The sequence below is a fragment of the Phoenix dactylifera genome, chromosome 11, assembly GCF_009389715.1.
Source record: "Phoenix dactylifera cultivar Barhee BC4 chromosome 11, palm_55x_up_171113_PBpolish2nd_filt_p, whole genome shotgun sequence".
Classification (NCBI taxonomy): domain Eukaryota; kingdom Viridiplantae; phylum Streptophyta; class Magnoliopsida; order Arecales; family Arecaceae; genus Phoenix; species Phoenix dactylifera.
The window spans coordinates 13,563,418-13,584,957 of record NC_052402.1 but is presented as its reverse complement, the minus strand read 5'-3'; the positions used below and the strand labels follow the sequence as shown (position 1 = coordinate 13,584,957).

At 42.0% G+C, this 21,540-nt stretch overlaps 1 protein-coding gene across 2 annotated transcripts in view; it reads right to left on the bottom strand.

Moving 5' to 3' along the window:
* LOC103715035 (DNA mismatch repair protein MSH6) overlaps nucleotides 1-21,540 on the bottom strand; it is a 39,207-nt gene that overhangs the window by 5,625 nt on the left and 12,042 nt on the right. For both annotated transcript variants that reach the window (XM_039131691.1, XM_039131690.1), the window contains exons 8-10: nucleotides 1,548-1,726; nucleotides 1,236-1,438; nucleotides 1,042-1,143 (exon numbers count right to left, since the gene is read on the bottom strand). In XM_039131691.1, coding sequence (XP_038987619.1) covers nucleotides 1,042-1,143; nucleotides 1,236-1,438; nucleotides 1,548-1,726 — 484 coding nt within the window. The remainder of the gene's footprint in view (nucleotides 1-1,041; nucleotides 1,144-1,235; nucleotides 1,439-1,547; nucleotides 1,727-21,540) is intronic.

Genomic DNA, 21,540 nt, shown 5'->3' with positions numbered 1-21,540 from the left:
TACACGAGAAGGAGAAGAGGCGGCCACTTAAGTGGCCTTAGCCTAACCCTAGTGAACTTTCCCTTGCCTATAAATAGGAGGTATGAGGTTAGGGTTTAGTATAGAAAATCCCTTCTCTCTCTCTCTCTCTCTCTCTCTCTCTCTCTCTCTCTCTCTTATTCTCTCCTCTCGGATTCATGTGGTGGTGTGAGGATCTGGGGAAATCCTCTTGAGGCTCTTCCAATGAGCGAAGCGAATCCAAGCGAGTCTCAACACAAGTTGCCTCGGCATCCATTGAGAATGTGTCTACAAGATCTATCCCACTGATCTGAAAAATCTGATAGTCCATATAAGGTATATTCTCAACCTCGCATAATGAGACAAGAAGATGCCTTTTGCTCCCTTTTCACAATAAGATAGGAAGAGTGATAAGCAGAATATCAAGAGATTATGATTTGATGTTTTTGTTAGGTCAGCAATACAATAAAAGAAACAAAAAAATGGTCAAATTAGTTCCAAGATTATGTTATTTTCAAACTACAAAATAGAATAAGATCATTTTGCATACAGAGGAAAGAATACAAAAGTGCATAAGTATGTACGAAACCATGCCTTATATACATGGAACAATTGAATAACTGATGTTGCACACATAAGACAATAATAATAAGAACAACAACAGCAGCAAATAATAGTAATAGTAATAACAACAACAATAGATATTAGCTATTAGAGAGAATCTTAGTTGTTAACTATGGAACCAAGAGATTTTTTCAAAAAGAAAAAAAAGACTACTTATGGTTTACAAAATATAGATAAGATCTGCTATATAATACTTGCAAGATAATAGTGAAGTGTATTTCAAATGAAATAGCCAGACAACAGATCTCTAATCTCCCAGCCCTCATCTAGATATGCACCTGAATACCATGCCTAAAGTATTGGGGAGAAGTCAATCAATGATAATACAGAAAATCTATTATTAAAAAAACATAAATCATATTATGCATAGCATAATACCAGTCGGTCAGATGTAATACATCAAGACTTCAATTTGCATACCTTCTTTGATGATTGTAACTCATAGTCGCTAGGAACAGCACCCCTCAAGCTCTCAGGAACCTCAAGTAGATACATGTCTTTCCCAACAGTGACATAGTTTATCTACAAGGATTGTTAAATTTTATCATTCAATACAAGAGAACAAAGGCCCACTATTAACTATGTAAACAAAGTATTCTTAACAATGATTATACCGATGCATCTCCTAGCAGCTTGCGTTGCTCCTTCAGGTACCTTGTCAGAGCAGATTCAATCTCTTTCACTCTTTTACATGCAAGATCATATTCGACATCACCTCCTTCATGAGGTATAATGCGCCCACTGCAATCAGCTTCTGACCAATCAAAGGCATCCTTGAAATGACTAACAAGTGAGCACATGTCTGGAAGCCCTTTGCCTGCAAACAATAATTCATCAGTATGGATGGCGCTTGACAAGTCTACACTGGAATATCAAGTAACAAAATAAATGCTCTGTGTACCGCATGTGAGCTTAATAATTTACACCTGGTGTTAACAAATGATGGAGCAGACTAGATTCTGTAGTGCTCAGTATAGGACTAAGGGAAGAACATGCTTGGACCATTAATTGGCAACCACGGAGAGCAGCAATAAATTCTCGGAGTTGCTTCTTTGCTGCATCCTCGTAAAGAACCACTCTATTGGAATTTCTTCCATTAGCCCCACTGTAATTCATCCAAAATATATTATGGCACCATCATTCATCATCAAAATCAAAACTAGAAAATCATTTTAAAGTTTAAATAATTATTTGTAGGTGCAGTTTAATTCTAGTTACAGCTTACTGAACTACCAATTCATCCATTCTGCCGTAGGAAGAAATCTGGATAAGGAAGACAATGTATAACCTGAAACTTGTGTACCAACAACAGAGATGAAGCCTTGAATGAGTGGTTTAGAAGGATCCAGATACTGGATTTCCATTTACATATGTTTGAAGATGTATAAACTATAAATCATGATCAACTGTTTGGGATTTTGAGTATATATGCCCTATCATAGCAAAGAACTTTCATGGTCCTTCATTTTTGTGCCTGCTTGATGCATATAGGAAACCTCCAAGACATGTGATATTTACTCTAGGTATTCTTTATGGAATAGATTATTATTAATGGGGTCGACCTCAATTAAGAACATAAATCATTTTGCTTTGGTAGGATTGAGCCTCAAACCTTTCAGAAGCAGTCAACCCCTGTATAGACCACATGCATGCATATATGCAAACATGCACATATGCGCAAACCAACAAGCACAAGCAACAACACCACCAACCGAACCACTGGCACACCGCCCTCACAAGCATGCACAAGCACACAAAAGCATACTTGCATGCACACAAACTGACACAAAATCTTAGCAATTGGATTTGAACCATGTCCTTCATCAGTGAAAAACAATGATCGGTTATCTTAATTGTAGATATATTGTTAACTGTCATCTACAACAACTCAAAATGAGTGGTACAAATAGACTAGCATGCTATAATGTATGCTTGGAAATAATGAGAAAAAGAAATGATTTGCACATGTTAAAAAACAAAGGAAAAATTTCAGTCGATTTGATTGCCTCTATATCACAGGTCAAATAAGAACACTGTAACTACCAATAAAACCGTATTTTGCAACCACCTATCCATCATATGGTACATAAAACACATTTGACTTCAATGCATTTTAAATGTCATAAATCATTTTTAGCACAATTTCTGATAGTTTGTTTGTACTTGGTTTACACTGATCAGCTTTGGGCTAAAATCCTATCAATAGATTTGCAGTACAACTTTATATATATCGTACAAAAGCCAAAGAGGAATTTTGATCAATCAATACTTGTATTAGTAAGATAAGTATATATGAGTGACAAGTTAACTGACCACAATAGCATTTGCCCTTCTCTAAATTTTAGGGAAAAGCCAAAGGTTTTATTTATCATCTCAGTATATTTATAAAAACCCTAATAATCCATTTTTACTACATGTCCATCTGTAGATGATCATATTTACATCCATACACCCATATGTGGACAGGAAAAATAAATTTAACACTTAACACATGTTGACAAGTCTTCTTGAAATGTAACTTCATTTATAGACTCATGTTAAAATTTGTATGAAAAAATAAACAAGAGAATATATAAAAATAAAAAACACAAAGGTATTCTTTATCATTTTCATATCACAACTATTGTATAACTGTCCTATTTTCTCCAATTTAATTACCAGCAAAATGAACTGACTTTTAAATATGACATCAAAGGAGAACCCACGAAACAGAGAGTGGGATGAGTAAGCTCATTGTTAAGCATGGTAGAAGATCATCAAGTGACTGACTGAGATAACCTTACATCAGCATTGAAACATGCATAATTTCCAGGAGTTTATCTATATCATGCAATAGTACTTATGCCTAACTGTCCATGTTCATAACGATCATATATACCACAATAATATGCATATCCATACTTAAGAGTAGAAATTTCTTAGTGATCCACTGATCAATTACTAAGATGGAACCCTGAATGGCAATGACAGTTAAAAACATGCTTCAATAGATTGGTGCACTGCTCATGATTCATCCACAAAATTTTTGCTTGCATACTATCATGCACAGTACGATATTATATTAAATGGAGCAGAAAAAAAGTCATCCTGGGAAAAACAAAGGAATTCTCTTTAGCAGATTTTTCAATGGAAAATTTTATACACTGTAGAGTAGCTATGCATGCCTAAGCAACATCATAGTACTACTCCACATAGAAATTTGTGTAATCTTCATTATTTGTATAACCAACAAATTATGGCTCTTAAATTTTATCAAAATTAACATGTAATTATCCAAATAATCCTTTACTCAAACAAGAAGGAACATCTCTGGCAGCCTCTTCTGCACTAGATATCAATGTAGCCCAAAACTTGTTGGTGATGGCTCAGATAAAATTACAAGCAAGGATAGAGGTATCAGCCATGCAGGACCCTGCTGGCAGTACATGATGTACTAGCATGAAAGCAGCAACCAGAACAACCGGATAACGTCAAACTGATTGGTACACATCAGCATTAGCAACAAATGCCAATAGGTGTCGAACCGCTTTATCTGTCAATATGTTGATAAGAATGTATTAAGATTAAAGTGGCATAAACCCTTCTGTTTCCTATCCTGGCATGCAGGAGGGGATTTTAGCTGTGGGGAGCCTCGATTAAGTTTGAGTTGCACAGATCAGGCCAAGGATGGCAAGAAGCAAGCAAAGCCACCAATACATATTTACTGTAATGGCCCCTTCCACCCGTTCTTTTTGGTAATTTTTTTGTTAATAAGACAATACTATGAGCAGTACCACAACATGTCACTCCAATAGTGTCAAAACTATTTCCATCAGAACACAACAAGAACCTGGTAATTTGCAAGGATATCTATGACCTTGTCAGACAGTCAAAGGTAACAACGAAGTGAAGATAATCTGAAATCGCTGTACATAACAATAAATTGTTAAGTTTCAACTGAAATGTGTTTTCATAGTGTTTGACTATAAATTTCTCCAATATTTGCTTTTGTTGCATATGTATACATGTTTTTTACTAACTAAGGCCAGATGACTGCAAGAAAATAACATTTTAATGCATTAAACATGGCACATCTAACTAGAAATAGGTTTAAACAATAAAAACTGAAAAAAGTTCATAAAACCCCATGTCAGGCCATAGTTGGTCATGCAACAGGCCATTCCAGCCTGTCCGTGTCAGCAAGGCATGTGCTGCAATACATGTTTTGTCGATCAATGATCAGCATAAATACTGACACCAGCTTGGAAGTTCATATTTGACTTCTCTTGAAGCATGCAGAATTGAATGATACAGAGAATATGGAATATGCCAAGCAAGTTCATTTAAGAATTAAAAAGAAATTCAGATAACAAAGTCAGGAACCAACAAAAGTTTACATGATTCATCACTGCCAACAATTTGAATTAAAGGCACCCCAGAGGTCATGCTTAGCACAAAAAAGTGAGTACAATTTCTGTTACACTTTCCATATTGCTCAAAATTGCATTAGTTTTCCAAAGTCCAAATAGGAACCACTTAAAACGAGGGACAAAATTAGCATGTTTCAATCGTAGAAACCTAATTTTCATAATGGAGCCACCCATAAACTACCAACGACTCATCAACAGGTACAAGAGTGGTACCATGATATTTAGGGCAACTTGGAAAATCCACAGAATTGGATGTAAACCAAATGAAACTTGAAACAACTTGGAAGAATTAATTTGGATGATTTCTAAGGACATAAAAAGAGAAAAGATGAATTTTCCAGAAAAAGGATATGGTGGAAGATGAAAATTTGACTAGTAGTTCGCAAACAATTTATGTTTCACGGAAATAAAGATCATCGGTAAGGTATGCTGAACCGACGTTCCGGTCGGTTCAGCCTGTACCGAACCGATGCTGACCGGCACCGGTACGGTACAGCGTATAAAAACGGTTCCGACCCAAAATGGGTCGGAATCGATTGGTTCCGTACTTGTACCGGTGTGAACCGGGCCGGTTCGCGCAGGTACAAGCCGGTACCGGTGCGAACCGGCACATTTTTCCCGCGCGTGGGCGAGCGGGGAAGAGTGCCCACGCGGCTTCCAGCCACGTGGGCCTCTTAAGCCACAGAGTGGCATTTAAAGCCACTCTGTGGCATTTAACTTTTTTTTTGGGAAACGCGCACGGACGCACGCCCGCGCGCGGTTGCCAACCCGCGTGGGCCATTTAATGCCACAGAGTGGCATTTAAGGTCCGCGCAAACGCGTGCGGACACGCGAGCGGAGAACTGATGGGGGCTCACGGTCCAAAGCCCCTCACCAAGCCCCTTTCCTTGCGCTCCTCGCGTGTGCCTTTGAAAACGATGACGATGGACCGATTGTAGGCAACGCCCGGTGGAATAACTCAAGAAGAGAATCAACAATGAAAGCAAACTTGGTTTATATTCCACTAACTTGAATAACGAAGAACAATAATAAAGAAAGCAAAAGAAATCTAGAAAGAGATTGAAGAGATCTCTCCCTAGCCCAATCTAGTGGAGATTGATGGATCTACCACTACCCCAAGTCCTAGAACACAAGATCTAAGGACCGAATTCGGCACAAACGCCGCCCAAGCCTTACGGCCGACATAACAACATGACTCTAGAAGAACTCTTGATGCCTCTCAATGGTCCTTTACATCTCTTTTTATAGCCTAAGCCCTAGACAAAACATGGCAATTTGTCTTCACATGGATCCAAGGCTTTTCCACCGTTGATTGGCATGAGATGGATGGCTAAAGATCACCCAAGAAGGGCCCTCCCACGGCTGAACTTTGGCTTGCCTTTTGGCCATTGGATGGAAGAGGATGGAGGGTGGGATCTGCATGGGTTCCGCGGACCGGACGCACGGGATGCGTGTCCCGGTTGACCAGGTTGCGCGTCCTGGCTGGGCGTGTCCCAGTCCGGGCGGGACTGGGACTGGGCGCGCGCCAGGCGCGCGGGCGCGGGCGGGCGCGCGCGCGGGCGAGGCCGGGCGCGCGCGCGGGCGCGGGCGGGCGCGGGCGCGGGCGCGGGCGGGCGCGCGGCCGGGCGCGGCCGGGCGCGGGCGGGCGCGGGCGTGCGGGGGCGCGCGGCCGGGCGCGGGGGCGCGCGGGCGGTCGCCCTGCTGGGCGCGCCGGTGGGCAGGCGCGCGCGCGCGGCTGGGCGCGGGCCTGGGCGCGCAGGGGCTTGGGCGTGCGCGGGCCTGGGCGCGCGGGCACTGTGGCCGCGGAAACTGTAGCAGGCGAGGTTCGTTCTGCCGAACCTCGCCGCACTGTAGCTGGCTGCTGGCGGCCTGGCTGTGCGTGGGCACTGTAGCTGGCGAGGTTCTTGCCCAAGAACCTCGCCGCACTGTAGCAAGCGAGGTTGGCTGCGGCAGGATTTGGCTGCGGCTTGGCTTCGGCGGGACGGTGCGCGCGGCGGGTTCGGCCAAGGTTGGGCATGCTTGGCCAAGGCTTGGGCATGCATGGGCACATGTTTGGCTCGGCCGAGGTTGGGCGTGCTCGGCCGCATGAAGGGGCTTGGCCAAGGCTTTCCAAGCAAAGTAGTTGGCCTTGGCTTGACCCCCCGTTGGCCTCCTTGTGGTCCGATGGCCCTCTTTGGTTGGCATGGCTACTTTGGCCCTCGATTGGTGTGCGATTGTTGCTCCTCTTGCGGCGTGGCTTGCGATTGTTGGTCCGTGGAATCCAAGCCGTATGCTTGCCTCTTGGCTGCCGTGGAACCCTGCTGGGCGCGGCTGTCTGGCGCGCGCGCGGACTGAGGGTCGCGCGCCGGACAGGAGGACGGCCAGTACTCAGCAGGGCCGCCTGCCCGTCCCTCGCCAGCACTTGGCGCCCGCGCAACAGTGGGTTGCGCGCACGCCAAACATGGGCATGGACACGGGCGGCAACCAAGGGCACCAGCCCGCGCATGCGTCCATTGGCACGCATGCACAAGAAGGAATTGGCTCGGCCAGCGCCGCGCCCAATCAAGTACATCCCAGCCAAATCAGCCCAAGGACAGCGCAAGGGTTGAGCCCGACCGCAAGCGCATCGGAGCACAGGAACCCGCGCACATCAGGCCCGATGGCAAGCGCACACCCGAGAGCCAAACAAGGCAGGTCCCGGTCAGCCCGGCCAAGAGCTCAGCGCGGGGACACATGGCAACCAACCGCGCGCAAAGCCAAACAAGGCAAGTCCCGGTCAGCCCGGCCAAGAGCACAGCGCGGGGACACTTGGCAACCACCCGCGCGCAAGGCCGCACAAGGAAAGCCAAAGCCCGGTCAGCCCAGCGCGCAGCCAAAGGACATATGGCAGCCATCAGCGCATGGGCGCAAACAAGGAAGGCTGTCACCAGATTGCGCCCGGCCTAAATCACCCAAGCAGAATACATGGCAAGCATCCCAGCCTTGGCGCCGGGCCAAACAAGGAAGGCGCACGCACAAGATCAAAGGAGGAGCCTGCGGGCTCTTCCATAGAGACCCGGCAGGAGAAGACACCAGCGGCCGAGATGCAACCGACCAATAGATGTGCGCACACAAGGAAGACACGCCAGCAATCCATGGCGGACCCCGGCGGACCCCGGCAGAATCCAAGCAAATCAGGCAGCGCAGCCCAGCCACCTGCACAACAACCAAATCAGGCCGAACAAGGGCAAGTGGCACGAGCAACAAGCGACACGCGCACAAGCCCAGCCGAGGATCAATCTCAAGCGGCCAACACATTGAGGCACATGGTCGAAGGGAGCCAGAATTAGCCAAGACATTGGCGGCCAAAGGAGGCAGCCAATCAACCTAGAGAAGAGTCCAAAAATAAGCCAAGGCACTCGGCCTATAGAAGGAGCCTTTAGGGCACTTTGGCAAAGCATCTTATCAATCATCTTTTCATTGAGTTTCTGCATAGAGTCAAGGGTTTCATTCCCTTTGTTTGTCGGCCGAAAGGCTTGGGCTAAGGTGGAGAACATCACTCCCCTTAGATTGTTTAGACGGCGCAAGGTTCCTTTCGGATCTCGCCAAGAGTCTTTGTAATTCGTTGCTTTTGGAATAGAGTCAATCTTCTTCAAACATAGCCCCATATTGTTGATTCTTTCCCAACGCCGGCAGCCAAGAGGCAAGCATACGGCTTGGATTCCACGGCAGCAAGAAGGAAGAGCGATACCCACAAGCAAGCCGGTCCCATCACACACAAGTTCTTCATCCCTTGGCGCGGGGTTTGGGACCGCAAAGCCCCGCGAGCCAACATTGGTGCTTTCATTGAGAGACTACAACGGAGATCGTCGGATAATCGGCTTCAGTCCAAATCCACGGAAGGTCGATCTCAAGGGTATCCTCTAACTTTTCAGATCTACATACCTACTTGTTTTCATATTGAGATCTGAACAATCAGATCTGAAAGTCATTGTAAAATCTTCAAAAATCTGATTGAGAGGGGTAAGGTTCAATGGAGTCGGGTAGTGATTCGTTCAGCCCGCATAGACTCTTTGAAACCATGGAAAACCACAACACCGAGGTTAGTAGGGTGTTGGAACATTTGGTAACCACCTTGGCCACCATAAGAAGAGAGGGTAATGCCAACATTGAAAGGCTAGAAAGGAGGTTTGCAGAAAAAAATAGAAAGGGAGAAGGAGATAGAAAAATGAGAGAGGAAGGAAGAAGAGGAAGTAGAGTTGAATGTGGAGAAACCTATGTTGATAGATGGGCCGATGGCATCCCTATGGAGAATCGGCCAAGGAGTATGGAAAGACCCGTGAGTGAACCCATAGGAAGCCCTAACCCTTGGAGGCCTCATGGCCGACATGAACATGAAAGAGGGAGGAGGGAAGATCGGGTGCACCATGGAGATGAAACTAGGGTTTTCGGTCCACATGAAAGGGGTGTTAGAAAACCTAAAATTGAGTTTCCATCATTTGGAGGAGGAGATCCTTATGAATGGCTTGATAAAATTGAACAATACTTTCATGTCTATGACATCCCTAGAGAGGAGAGGGTAACCTTAGCTAGCTACCATCTTGAGGGAAGAGCCAATAGGTGATGGAGGTGGCTAAGGAACATTTATGAAAGAGAAGGAGGTTGTTTGGGGTGGACGGCCTTTGTCCAAGAATTCATGAAGCAATGGGGGCCTTCACCAACAATCAACCATCATGGCCAATTAGCCAAGCTCAAACAAGAAGGCAAGGTCCAAACATACATCGACGACTTTCGACAACTCCAAACCATGGTGGAGGGTTGGTCGGAAGAGGCGCTACTCGGCACCTTTGTGGATGGGCTAAAGCCTTGGCTCTCCAAGGAGATCAAACTCAAGCAACCCACCCGCCTTCAAGACGCCATGAGGATGGCTGAAATTCTGGATCAAGCCTTCAACCAAGACCGGCGGCCAACTAGGGAGGGCTCCAACCGCAACCCGCTGCAAGCCAAGTTCCAACCGGCTGCAAGCACTTCCAAACCCCCGTCAGCCGCTGCAACCTCTTCAAAACAACCACCATCTGATGTCAAGAGGCTCAGCCGAGACGAAGTGCAAGACTACATCAAGAAAGGTTTATGTTTCAAGTGCGGTGCCAAGTGGGAGAAAGATCATCATTGCAAACCGGGCCAATCTTTTGTGCTTCACATCGACAGCAGCGGGGAAGAAGGCTATGATACAGACACAACCAGCAGCTCTTCGGAAGAGGAAGATCCCACCGAAAGCCCTTCCATCAGCCCCTTATCAAATGATGCCGAGCTATCCCTTCATGCGCTCACCGGCGTGCAACGACCTTCAACTATGAGAATGGCAGCATGGATCGGCAAGCATGAGGTATCCCTGCTCGTTGACAATGGATCTTCTCGCAACTTCATTAATCCAGGAGCATTGCGACGGGTAGGCCTTAAGGGGGCAGCAACCAATCCATTCGAAGTCAAAGTGGCAAGCGGCGAAAGACTCAAGTGCCAAGAAGTTGTCAAGGATGTTCGGCTCAACATCCAAGGGGTAAGAATTTCTGCAGACTTACATGTGCTACAACTTGTAGGTTTGGACGTGGTTCTTGGCAACGCATGGCTCCGCGGCATCGGCAAAGTAGTGACCGACTACAACACCATGACTATGGAGTTCCGGCTCAATGGAAGGAAAAAGTTGTGGACTGCACTCAAGCACAAGGAAGTCCTACCATGTGAAGCCAACATGATCGAACGCTTGTGGCGAGGGGGAGCTCCTTGCCTCGCCATCATGGTTATCAACAAAGAAGGGGCTGCGGGGGGACCTCAACCGCAGCCAAACGACGAGCTACAAGGCCTACATCCACAAGTGCAGAAGTTGCTTGAAGAGCACCAAAAAGTCCTTGACATGCCGACTGCACTTCCACCCAAGCGTGTCTTCGATCACCCCATTCGACTCAAGGAAGAAAACAAGCCAATTAATGTGCCTCCTTACAGATATGCTCACTTTCAAAAAGGAGAAATTGAAAGACAAGTAGAAGACATGTTGAAACTGAAGGGTTTTAGCATGTTATAATGCGCAGCGGAAGTTAGGAATTTTAAAAATTTCTTGATAAAGTTCCTTAACATAAAACCCTTATAAGCCAAGATCACCTTAATGGAAGCAATCAAATAATATAATATAAATGCAGAAATAGAAGAATACCTCTAACGCTAATCCAATATGCAGAATTTCCACTAGGTGCCCAAGTGTTCACCCTCCAACGTTGATCCACACGAAAACTTGATTTAAGTCTTAAGCTCCAAAGACTTTGATCCTTAATGCAGAATTCTTAAAGAACTCTAATGGCTTGCTTTCCTTTCTTTCTATTTTTCTTTAACCTTCTAAAATCACTTCTAATCCTTTTGTCCTAAAGAAGACCACCTTGTCTTGGCTTAGGACACACTAGAAGCAATGCTAGAAAGAAAGAAACTAATGTAAGAAAGAAAGAAGAGAGAAGTGGGGTGGAGTTCGAATGATGAAACCCATGGAGTGCTAACCTATTTATAATAGGTGTAGGGATGCATCTCCAAGGGATGCATCCCATCCACACATCCTCTCATGAAAGGGCATCATCTAAAGGGCCATATCAAATAAGAGGAGGTGCAGATCAAGTGAGGAGGTGTATCAAATGATATGTCCTTTCATGTGGTGCCATATTTTGACCAAGTCAACATCACATGCTAATCACATGTCCATCACGCCTCACCTCTTGATTTTTCATGATGATGATCCAAGGGCTCCAATGCAAGGCGCCATTTACTTGACCCATTATGTCTTCATCCAATGGTGGGATTAAGATCCAATGGTCAATTATGATAGCCATCCTCTAACCCAATCCAATTGGGTTAAACCAACTCTCCATTATGTCTTCATCCAACGGTAGATCAAGATCTAACGGTCTAGATTGAATGATTTATTAAATCTAATCCAATTAGACTCAAACCAAGCCAATTAGGTGCCAACTCTTGGCTAACCCATATTAGAAGATGATCTAATCAAATTAGATCAATTAAGAATCAGATTCGAATCCAATTCGAATCAAGAGCTAAGGGTTTGCAACACCTGCTAGGATGTCTATCTTGCAAACATGATCTAATCCAATTAGACCCTTAATAAGTTTTCTTGTGTGTGACCCATTGAGTTCCATACTTAGCCAGCAATAGGTGTGAGTGCAAGTTGACCTAACTTGATTAGAACTCTTCTAATCGATTTAAGTCCAAACTGTGCGAACCCAAACTTAACAATTAGAATCCTTTCTAATTGGTGATCGAATTAAACTCTTTAATTTGATCAAACCTATAAGACAAGATTGACGTCTAGCAACGTGTCATGTCTACCCGAAAAATATGGAATTGGGTGGAAATACCAAAAATACCCTTCAGTGGCAAGTTACCGTGCAATTCAATCCTTTAATCAAACTGCATCCCAAATATGTATATGAGTATGAATATATGTCAAACTCAATTTCATATTCATATTTTTCTCAATCTTTTAATGATAATTCAAATAATGAAACATTAGAAACTCTTTCTAATTTTCATTCTGCTTTGATCAAAGGCTTCCTGAATTATCATATGATTAGAATAAATAGGATGCTATCTTCTCTTACTAGAAGTGATTAATTCCTTGTTGACCTACTCATAATCTTCGTACACAATTCACCATATCCAGAAGACCTCGTACATAACTTATTGTCATGAATGAGTGTAAACCAAAATATGGGTTCATGTGCACAAGATACTATGGTGATCTCAGGTCATAGGATCAGTTGCACAACTCCCACTAAGAGAATCATCTTTTGACATGTAAGTAAGACTTCATAAGATTTCTCTTTGTAGGTCAATTCAGTGAACTCATTCCTCTAATGAGCACCCACATCTTTGTATTAGTGTCTCCACACAAATGATTGTGAGATCAATCATCCTCTGCATCGAGCATACATAAGACATGCCAGTCTTTCCGGTAATCATTGATCCCCGACTCAATGTACCAATGACTGGGAATATTTAAGATTAGAATTTTAGGATTTTAAGTCTCACTAGTATGATCTCATCATAGTCTTAAAACCATTGCCCTAATCTAAGGAGTTTATCATAAATATAATCAACAGCATATGATAAAACATAACGCCTTTATTCATATTTAAATGTCATGTACATGATTTGGACAAATCAAAAGAAAAAACCTTTCGCAATACATATTGCGATTGGCTTGTAGGGCATCTACTCTTTCAATCTCCCACTTGCACTAAAGCCAATCGCTCTTATATTTTATCCCCATACAATCGAGGTGGCGATCGAACTGCTGTTGTGGTAGAGCTTTAGTGAACGGGTCTGCTAAGTTGTTCTTTGTGTCTACTCGTTCAATGACTATGTCTTGTCTCTCGACGATCTCTCGAACGAGGTGGAAGCGTCTTAGAATGTGCTTGGATTTGTGATGAGATCTTGGTTCCTTTGCTTGAGCAACAGCTCCAGTGTTGTCACAATAAACTGAAACTGGTCCAGCAATCTCAGGAACTACTCCCAACTCAGCGATGAACTTCTTCATCCAGACAGCTTCCTTAGCGGCTTCACTTACAGCGATGTATTCTGCCTCAGTAGTTGAGTCAGCTACAGTTTGCTGCTTGGAACTCTTCCAGCTCACTGCACCACCATTTAGGGTAAAGACATACCCTGAAGTGGACTTGCTATCATCTGGATCTGATTGAAAACTAGAATCAGAAAATCCTTCTAGTTTCAACTCAGATCCTCCATAAACTAGAAAAATATCTTTAGTCCTTCTTAAGTACTTAAGAATATTTTTCACAGCTATCCAATGATTTTCTCCTGGATCAGCCTGGAATCTGCTTGTTATGCCTAAGGCATAAGCAACATCAGGCCTAGTACATAGCATAGCATACATAATTGATCCTACTGCCGAAGCATAGGGAATAGAATTCATTCTATTCCTCTCTTCAGATGTCTTAGGAGACATCTTCTTAGAGAGACGTATGCCATGACTCATAGGTAAGTAACCTCTTTTACTTTCTTCCATGCTGAATCTTTTTAGCACACGATCTATGTACTTAGACTGGGACAAGCCTAGCATCCTTTTAGATCTATCCCTATAGATCTTTATACCAAGTATATAGGATGCTTCTCCCAAGTCTTTCATGGAAAAGCTTTTTGATAGCCAAGTCTTGACCGATTGTAACATTGGAATATCATTTCCAATGATTAGTATGTCATCTACATACAATATTAAGAAGACAACGGCACTCCCACTAGTCTTCTTGTACACACATGGTTCATCCACATTTTTGATAAAACCAAACTCTTTGACTGTTGTATCAAAACGGATGTTCCAACTCCTCGATGCTTGCTTTAATCCATAAATGGATCTCTTAAGCTTGCATATTTGATTTGCTCTCCCACTTGAGACAAATCCTTCTGGCTGTGTCATGTAAACCTCTTCCTCAAGATAACCATTAAGGAAGGCGGTTTTGACATCCATCTGCCAAATTTCATAATCATAGTATGCAGCTATTGCAAGCAAAATCCGAATAGATTTAAGCATGGCAACTGGTGAAAAAGTTTCATCATAGTCAATTCCTTGCTTTTGCCTGAAACCTTTTGCCACCAATCTAGCCTTGTAGGTTTCTACTTGGCCATCTGCTCCAATCTTCTTCTTATAGACCCATTTGCAACCTATAGGGTTTACACCTTCTGGTGCATCAACCAAAGTCCATACTTGGTTGGTATACATAGAGTCTATTTCGGATTTCATAGCTTCTAACCATTTGTTAGAGTCATTACTCATGATAGCTTCCGAATAGGTCAGAGGATCATCATTTTCGATGATGTGGGCTTCATCATTCTCAATAATAAACCCATACCTCTTAGGTGCATTTCGCACTCTATCTGACCTTTGGAGAGGAGATGTGTGTTGTGGTTGTACTTCATCAATGGGTACATCTGGTTGAAGAATTTCTTGTGTTTCTATTTGTAGGTCTTGAACTTCATTAAGTTCAATTCTTCTTTCACTGCCCTTTTCTAAGATAAACTCTTTTTCTAAGAAAGTGGCATGCCTACTAACAAATACCTTTTGTTCAGTAGGATGATAGAAGAGATATCCAATACTTTCTTTGGAATAACCTATAAATGTACATTTATCTGATCTAGCACTTAGCTTATGTCCAAAATTTCTTTTGACATATGCTTGGCAGCCCCATATTTTAAAATATTTAAGATTGGGCTTTCTACCTCTCCATATCTCATATGGAGTACTAGATACAGATTTTGAAGGTATCCTGTTTAGCACATATGTAGCAGTTTCTAAGGCATAACCCCAGAAGGAAATAGGAAGATCTGTAAAGCACATCATGGACCTTACCATATCTAATAGAGTACGATTCCTCCGTTCAGCTACACCATTTAGTTGTGGCGTATACGGAGGTGTCCATTCAGAGAGAATGCCCTTTTCTTTAAGATGATTTAAAAATTCACTAGAAAGGTATTCACCTCCTCGATCAGATCGAAGGATTTTAATACACTTTCCGGTTTGTTTTTCAACCATACTTTGATACTCTTTAAACTTATCAAAGGCTTCGTATTTATGTTTCATAAGATACACAAATCCGAACCTTGATAAATCATCAGTGAATGTGATGAAGTAAGAGTATCCACCTCTAGCTGGAGTTGTCATAGGACCACATACATCTGTATGTATAAGTCCTAATAACTCACTTGCCCTTTCTCCATGTCCAGTGAATGGAGACTTGGTCATTTTTCCCATAAGACAAGATTCACAAGTTCCTAATGATTCATAATCATAAGGATCAAAGAACTCTTCTTTGTATAACTTGTTGATTCTTGATTCACTTATGCGACCAAGTCGGCAATGCCAAAGGAGGGTATTATTCACTTCCTCTCTCTTTCTTTTATTGCTTTTATTAATATGAAAGACATTGTCATTAAGTAATAAAACTAGAAGACCATTTTCCATAATGCCATTGCAAAGATGCTTATTAGAAAAATAAATAGAGCAACCATTGCCCTTTCCATTAATTTCAAAACCTTTCTTTAACAACAAAGGAATGGAAATTACATTTCTAATAATTTTGGGCATATAATAACAATCTTCTAATTGTAGGAGCTTTCCCGAAGGCAATTCCAAGTTGTAGGTTCCAACAGCTTCAGCCTGGATGGACTCTCCTCCAGCACCATACAGCTCGAAGTCACCTTTCTTCAAAATTTTAATTTTCTGTAGTCCATGCAAAGATTTGCAAATGTGAAAACCACAGCCGGTATCCAATACCCATGAATTTGAATTTGAAGAACTTAATGACAAGTTGGCATGTAACATAAACATACCTTTTGATGCAACTCTTGCATCGGTCTTCATACTTGCAAGAAAACTCTTGCAATTCCTTTTCCAGTGGCCAGCTTTGCCGCAATGAAAACAGGTACTTGATCCGGAGTTTTTCTTTCCTTTTTTCTTTTTGATGCTACTCTTGGGGTTCAATCGTTTCTTAGAACCCTTATTTCCCGATTTCCTCATAGAGGTGCTATTTATAAGAAGGAGTGGACCTTTATCCTTCTTAATATGCCCTTCAGCTGTTTTGAGCATATTTAACAGCTCGGGCAGGGAGGTGTTCAGCTTGTTCATGTGAAAGTTCACAACAAACTGAGAGAATGAATCAGGCAGTGATTGCAGGATCAAATCCTGACTGAGCTCACTATCCATAGCAAAACCTAATTGACTTAATCTGGTGATCAAGTCTATAACCATAAGAACATGGTTTTGCACTGGAATTCCTTCATTCATTCTAGCACGGAACAACTGCTTAGATATCTCATACCTAGCAGTCCTGCTTTGTTCTCCATACAACTCTTTTAAATTGAGAAGTATGGATTGAGTGTCCATGCCTTCATGTTGCCTCTGTAATTCATTGTTCATAGAGGCAAGTATGATACATTTGACAGTCACACTGTCATTTTTCCACATCTTATGTGTGGCAACCTCCTCTTCTGTAGCATCATCTCCTAGATCTCCAAGATCAGGGGTTTCAAGTATATAGAAAATTTTCTCCTGAGTGAGTACTATCTTTAAATTCCTCAACCAGTCCACATAGTTTGGTCCGGTCAACTTGTTGGCATCTAAGATGCCTCTTAGTGAAAGTGAAGAAGCCATTTAATAATTCTACATATGCAAGAACAAAACTAATATAAGCAGACCAATCATGATGACATGTTTACAACTAGATAAGGACTTTAATCTAATTTGTCTCCTACTATTTTTATCGAATATCATAGCCCTCTCCTATGATAAACGTGAAAATATAATTTTCTTAGTAGGGTTGAGATCCTAATTCATCATAAAAAGCCTTGTGTTTACACAACAAACTCTTATGAGTTCAAAGGTAGGAAACTCTTTCCAATTGCATCTCATGCAATTCTCAACTTTATCTTGTCCTCTTAAAATACTTATTGCCTTGTGTTAGCACAACAAACAATAATATTTTAGTTAAGTCAAACCCTTCATTTCCATATAGTCATATTCGAATAATATTGCCCTTGTGGTTGCACAACAAGGCAATATATTAAAATATGCCATAAGCATCTTAATGCACCAAGACATTATAACATCAGTTCCCATTGCAAGTCTTGTGTTAGCACAACAAACTAGCATGGATCTTGACATAATAATATCGAGGCATGAAGGAAGGCTATTAATAGTGTTATATCAATATTAAGCTTATCCATAATAGGCAATCAAACAATTGGCCAGGTAAGCAGGTGGGAGGCTCCCCTTACTCAGAGAGTAAGGTCCTAATTAAGTAACCACCTTTAGTGCTTTCCTTAGACACCAATTAGATTAATTGTTCTAGAATGGGTTAGCTCAAAGTTTTTCAACACTATGACTTAATATAATTTTTATTGAGGGCTTACTAGTCTCTAGCACATTCTTTAATTGTAACATACATTTAACATGTCTAAAATAAACTATTATGCATCATGGCTATCTCATAGCATGTATAAATCATAAGCAATTAATTAACATGCTTCAACATATTTTCATATGGAAAATTTTATATCATGATATTTTATTACATAACATATCATATATTAATCATACATTTCAGCATTTCTCTAAGCATATGACATTACTATCTCATAGTAAATTAATAATCATACATCATACATAATTATTTGATTGAACCAATTAAGGATTGCTCTGATACCACTGAAGGGGGAGTCTCTACTCCTACATGGGTTCGGTCCTATTAAAAATAGGGTGACACCCATGTATACCTATCAGAGCACGCATCTCTATACGCCTCCGGACGGAGAGCCACGCTTCGTCACACGATCACGCGTGAGAGTTTCCGGAGATCGGTCACAACTCTTGGACCTTTGCTCTGATACCACTGAAGGGTTTTAGCATGTTATAATGCGCAGCGGAAGTTAGGAATTTTAAAAATTTCTTGATAAAGTTCCTTAACATAAAACCCTTATAAGCCAAGATCACCTTAATGGAAGCAATCAAATAATATAATATAAATGCAGAAATAGAAGAATACCTCTAACGCTAATCCAATATGCAGAATTTCCACTAGGTGCCCAAGTGTTCACCCTCCAACGTTGATCCACACGAAAACTTGATTTAAGTCTTAAGCTCCAAAGACTTTGATCCTTAATGCAGAATTCTTAAAGAACTCTAATGGCTTGCTTTCCTTTCTTTCTATTTTTCTTTAACCTTCTAAAATCACTTCTAATCCTTTTGTCCTAAAGAAGACCACCTTGTCTTGGCTTAGGACACACTAGAAGCAATGCTAGAAAGAAAGAAACTAATGTAAGAAAGAAAGAAGAGAGAAGTGGGGTGGAGTTCGAATGATGAAACCCATGGAGTGCTAACCTATTTATAATAGGTGTAGGGATGCATCTCCAAGGGATGCATCCCATCCACACATCCTCTCATGAAAGGGCATCATCTAAAGGGCCATATCAAATAAGAGGAGGTGCAGATCAAGTGAGGAGGTGTATCAAATGATATGTCCTTTCATGTGGTGCCATATTTTGACCAAGTCAACATCACATGCTAATCACATGTCCATCACGCCTCACCTCTTGATTTTTCATGATGATGATCCAAGGGCTCCAATGCAAGGCGCCATTTACTTGACCCATTATGTCTTCATCCAATGGTGGGATTAAGATCCAATGGTCAATTATGATAGCCATCCTCTAACCCAATCCAATTGGGTTAAACCAACTCTCCATTATGTCTTCATCCAACGGTAGATCAAGATCTAACGGTCTAGATTGAATGATTTATTAAATCTAATCCAATTAGACTCAAACCAAGCCAATTAGGTGCCAACTCTTGGCTAACCCATATTAGAAGATGATCTAATCAAATTAGATCAATTAAGAATCAGATTCGAATCCAATTCGAATCAAGAGCTAAGGGTTTGCAACACCTGCTAGGATGTCTATCTTGCAAACATGATCTAATCCAATTAGACCCTTAATAAGTTTTCTTGTGTGTGACCCATTGAGTTCCATACTTAGCCAGCAATAGGTGTGAGTGCAAGTTGACCTAACTTGATTAGAACTCTTCTAATCGATTTAAGTCCAAACTGTGCGAACCCAAACTTAACAATTAGAATCCTTTCTAATTGGTGATCGAATTAAACTCTTTAATTTGATCAAACCTATAAGACAAGATTGACGTCTAGCAACGTGTCATGTCTACCCGAAAAATATGGAATTGGGTGGAAATACCAAAAATACCCTTCAGTGGCAAGTTACCGTGCAATTCAATCCTTTAATCAAACTGCATCCCAAATATGTATATGAGTATGAATATATGTCAAACTCAATTTCATATTCATATTTTTCTCAATCTTTTAATGATAATTCAAATAATGAAACATTAGAAACTCTTTCTAATTTTCATTCTGCTTTGATCAAAGGCTTCCTGAATTATCATATGATTAGAATAAATAGGATGCTATCTTCTCTTACTAGAAGTGATTAATTCCTTGTTGACCTACTCATAATCTTCGTACACAATTCACCATATCCAGAAGACCTCGTACATAACTTATTGTCATGAATGAGTGTAAACCAAAATATGGGTTCATGTGCACAAGATACTATGGTGATCTCAGGTCATAGGATCAGTTGCACAACTCCCACTAAGAGAATCATCTTTTGACATGTAAATAAGACTTCATAAGATTTCTCTTTGTAGGTCAATTCAGTGAACTCATTCCTCTAATGAGCACCCACATCTTTGTATTAGTGTCTCCACACAAATGATTGTGAGATCAATCATCCTCTGCATCGAGCATACATAAGACATGCCAGTCTTTCCGGTAATCATTGATCCCCGACTCAATGTACCAATGACTGGGAATATTTAAGATTAGAATTTTAGGATTTTAAGTCTCACTAGTATGATCTCATCATAGTCTTAAAACCATTGCCCTAATCTAAGGAGTTTATCATAAATATAATCAACAGCATATGATAAAACATAACGCCTTTATTCATATTTAAATGTCATGTACATGATTTGGACAAATCAAAAGAAAAAACCTTTCGCAATACATATTGCGATTGGCTTGTAGGGCATCTACTCTTTCAGAAACAAGGGATCATCCGACCAAGTTCAAGCCCGTTCTCATCACCGATTCTCTTGGTAAGAAAAAAGGATGGGTCATGGAGGTTCTGCACCGACTACAGGGCCTTGAACGAGGCCACCATCAAGGATCGATTCCCAATTCCAACAGTAGACGAGATGCTCGATGAGCTTCATGGTGCAAAGTTCTTCACCAAGCTAGATCTCCAGGCCGGCTATCACCAAATCCGGATGCGCGACGAAGATGTCCACAAGACGGCGTTCCGCACCCACTCCGGCCACTACGAATACTTGGTCATGCCCTTCGGGCTTTGCAATGCTCCATCAACCTTCCAAGCCGCCATGAATCAGGTATTCAAGCCGCACCTAAGAAAGTTTGTGATTGTTTTCTTTGACGACATCTTGATCCACTCCAAGACCCTAGAAGAACACATGCGGCATCTAGACCTAGTCCTACACACCTTGGAGGAACATCACTTCTTCATCAAACCGTCCAAGTGTGCCTTTGTACAAACCGAGCTCGACTACCTTGGGCACGTGATATTCGGGAATGGAGTTCAAGTTGACACCCGAAAAGTAGAAGCCATGACAGATTGGCCATTGCCCAAAGATGTTTCGGCCTTGAGGGGATTCCTAGGGCTCACGGGATACTACCGACGCTTCGTCAAAGGGTACGGTCTCATTGCAAAACCCCTCAACCATGCTAAAGAAAGATGGGTTTGAATGGAGCCCCGCAGCATGCCAAGCCTTTGATGATCTCAAAAGGGCTATGACACAAACTCCCGTGCTAGCCCTACCCGACTTCAGCAAATCCTTCCAAGTCTACACCGATGCAAGCAATGAAGGGATTGGTGCAGTTTTGACTCAAGACAAGCAGCC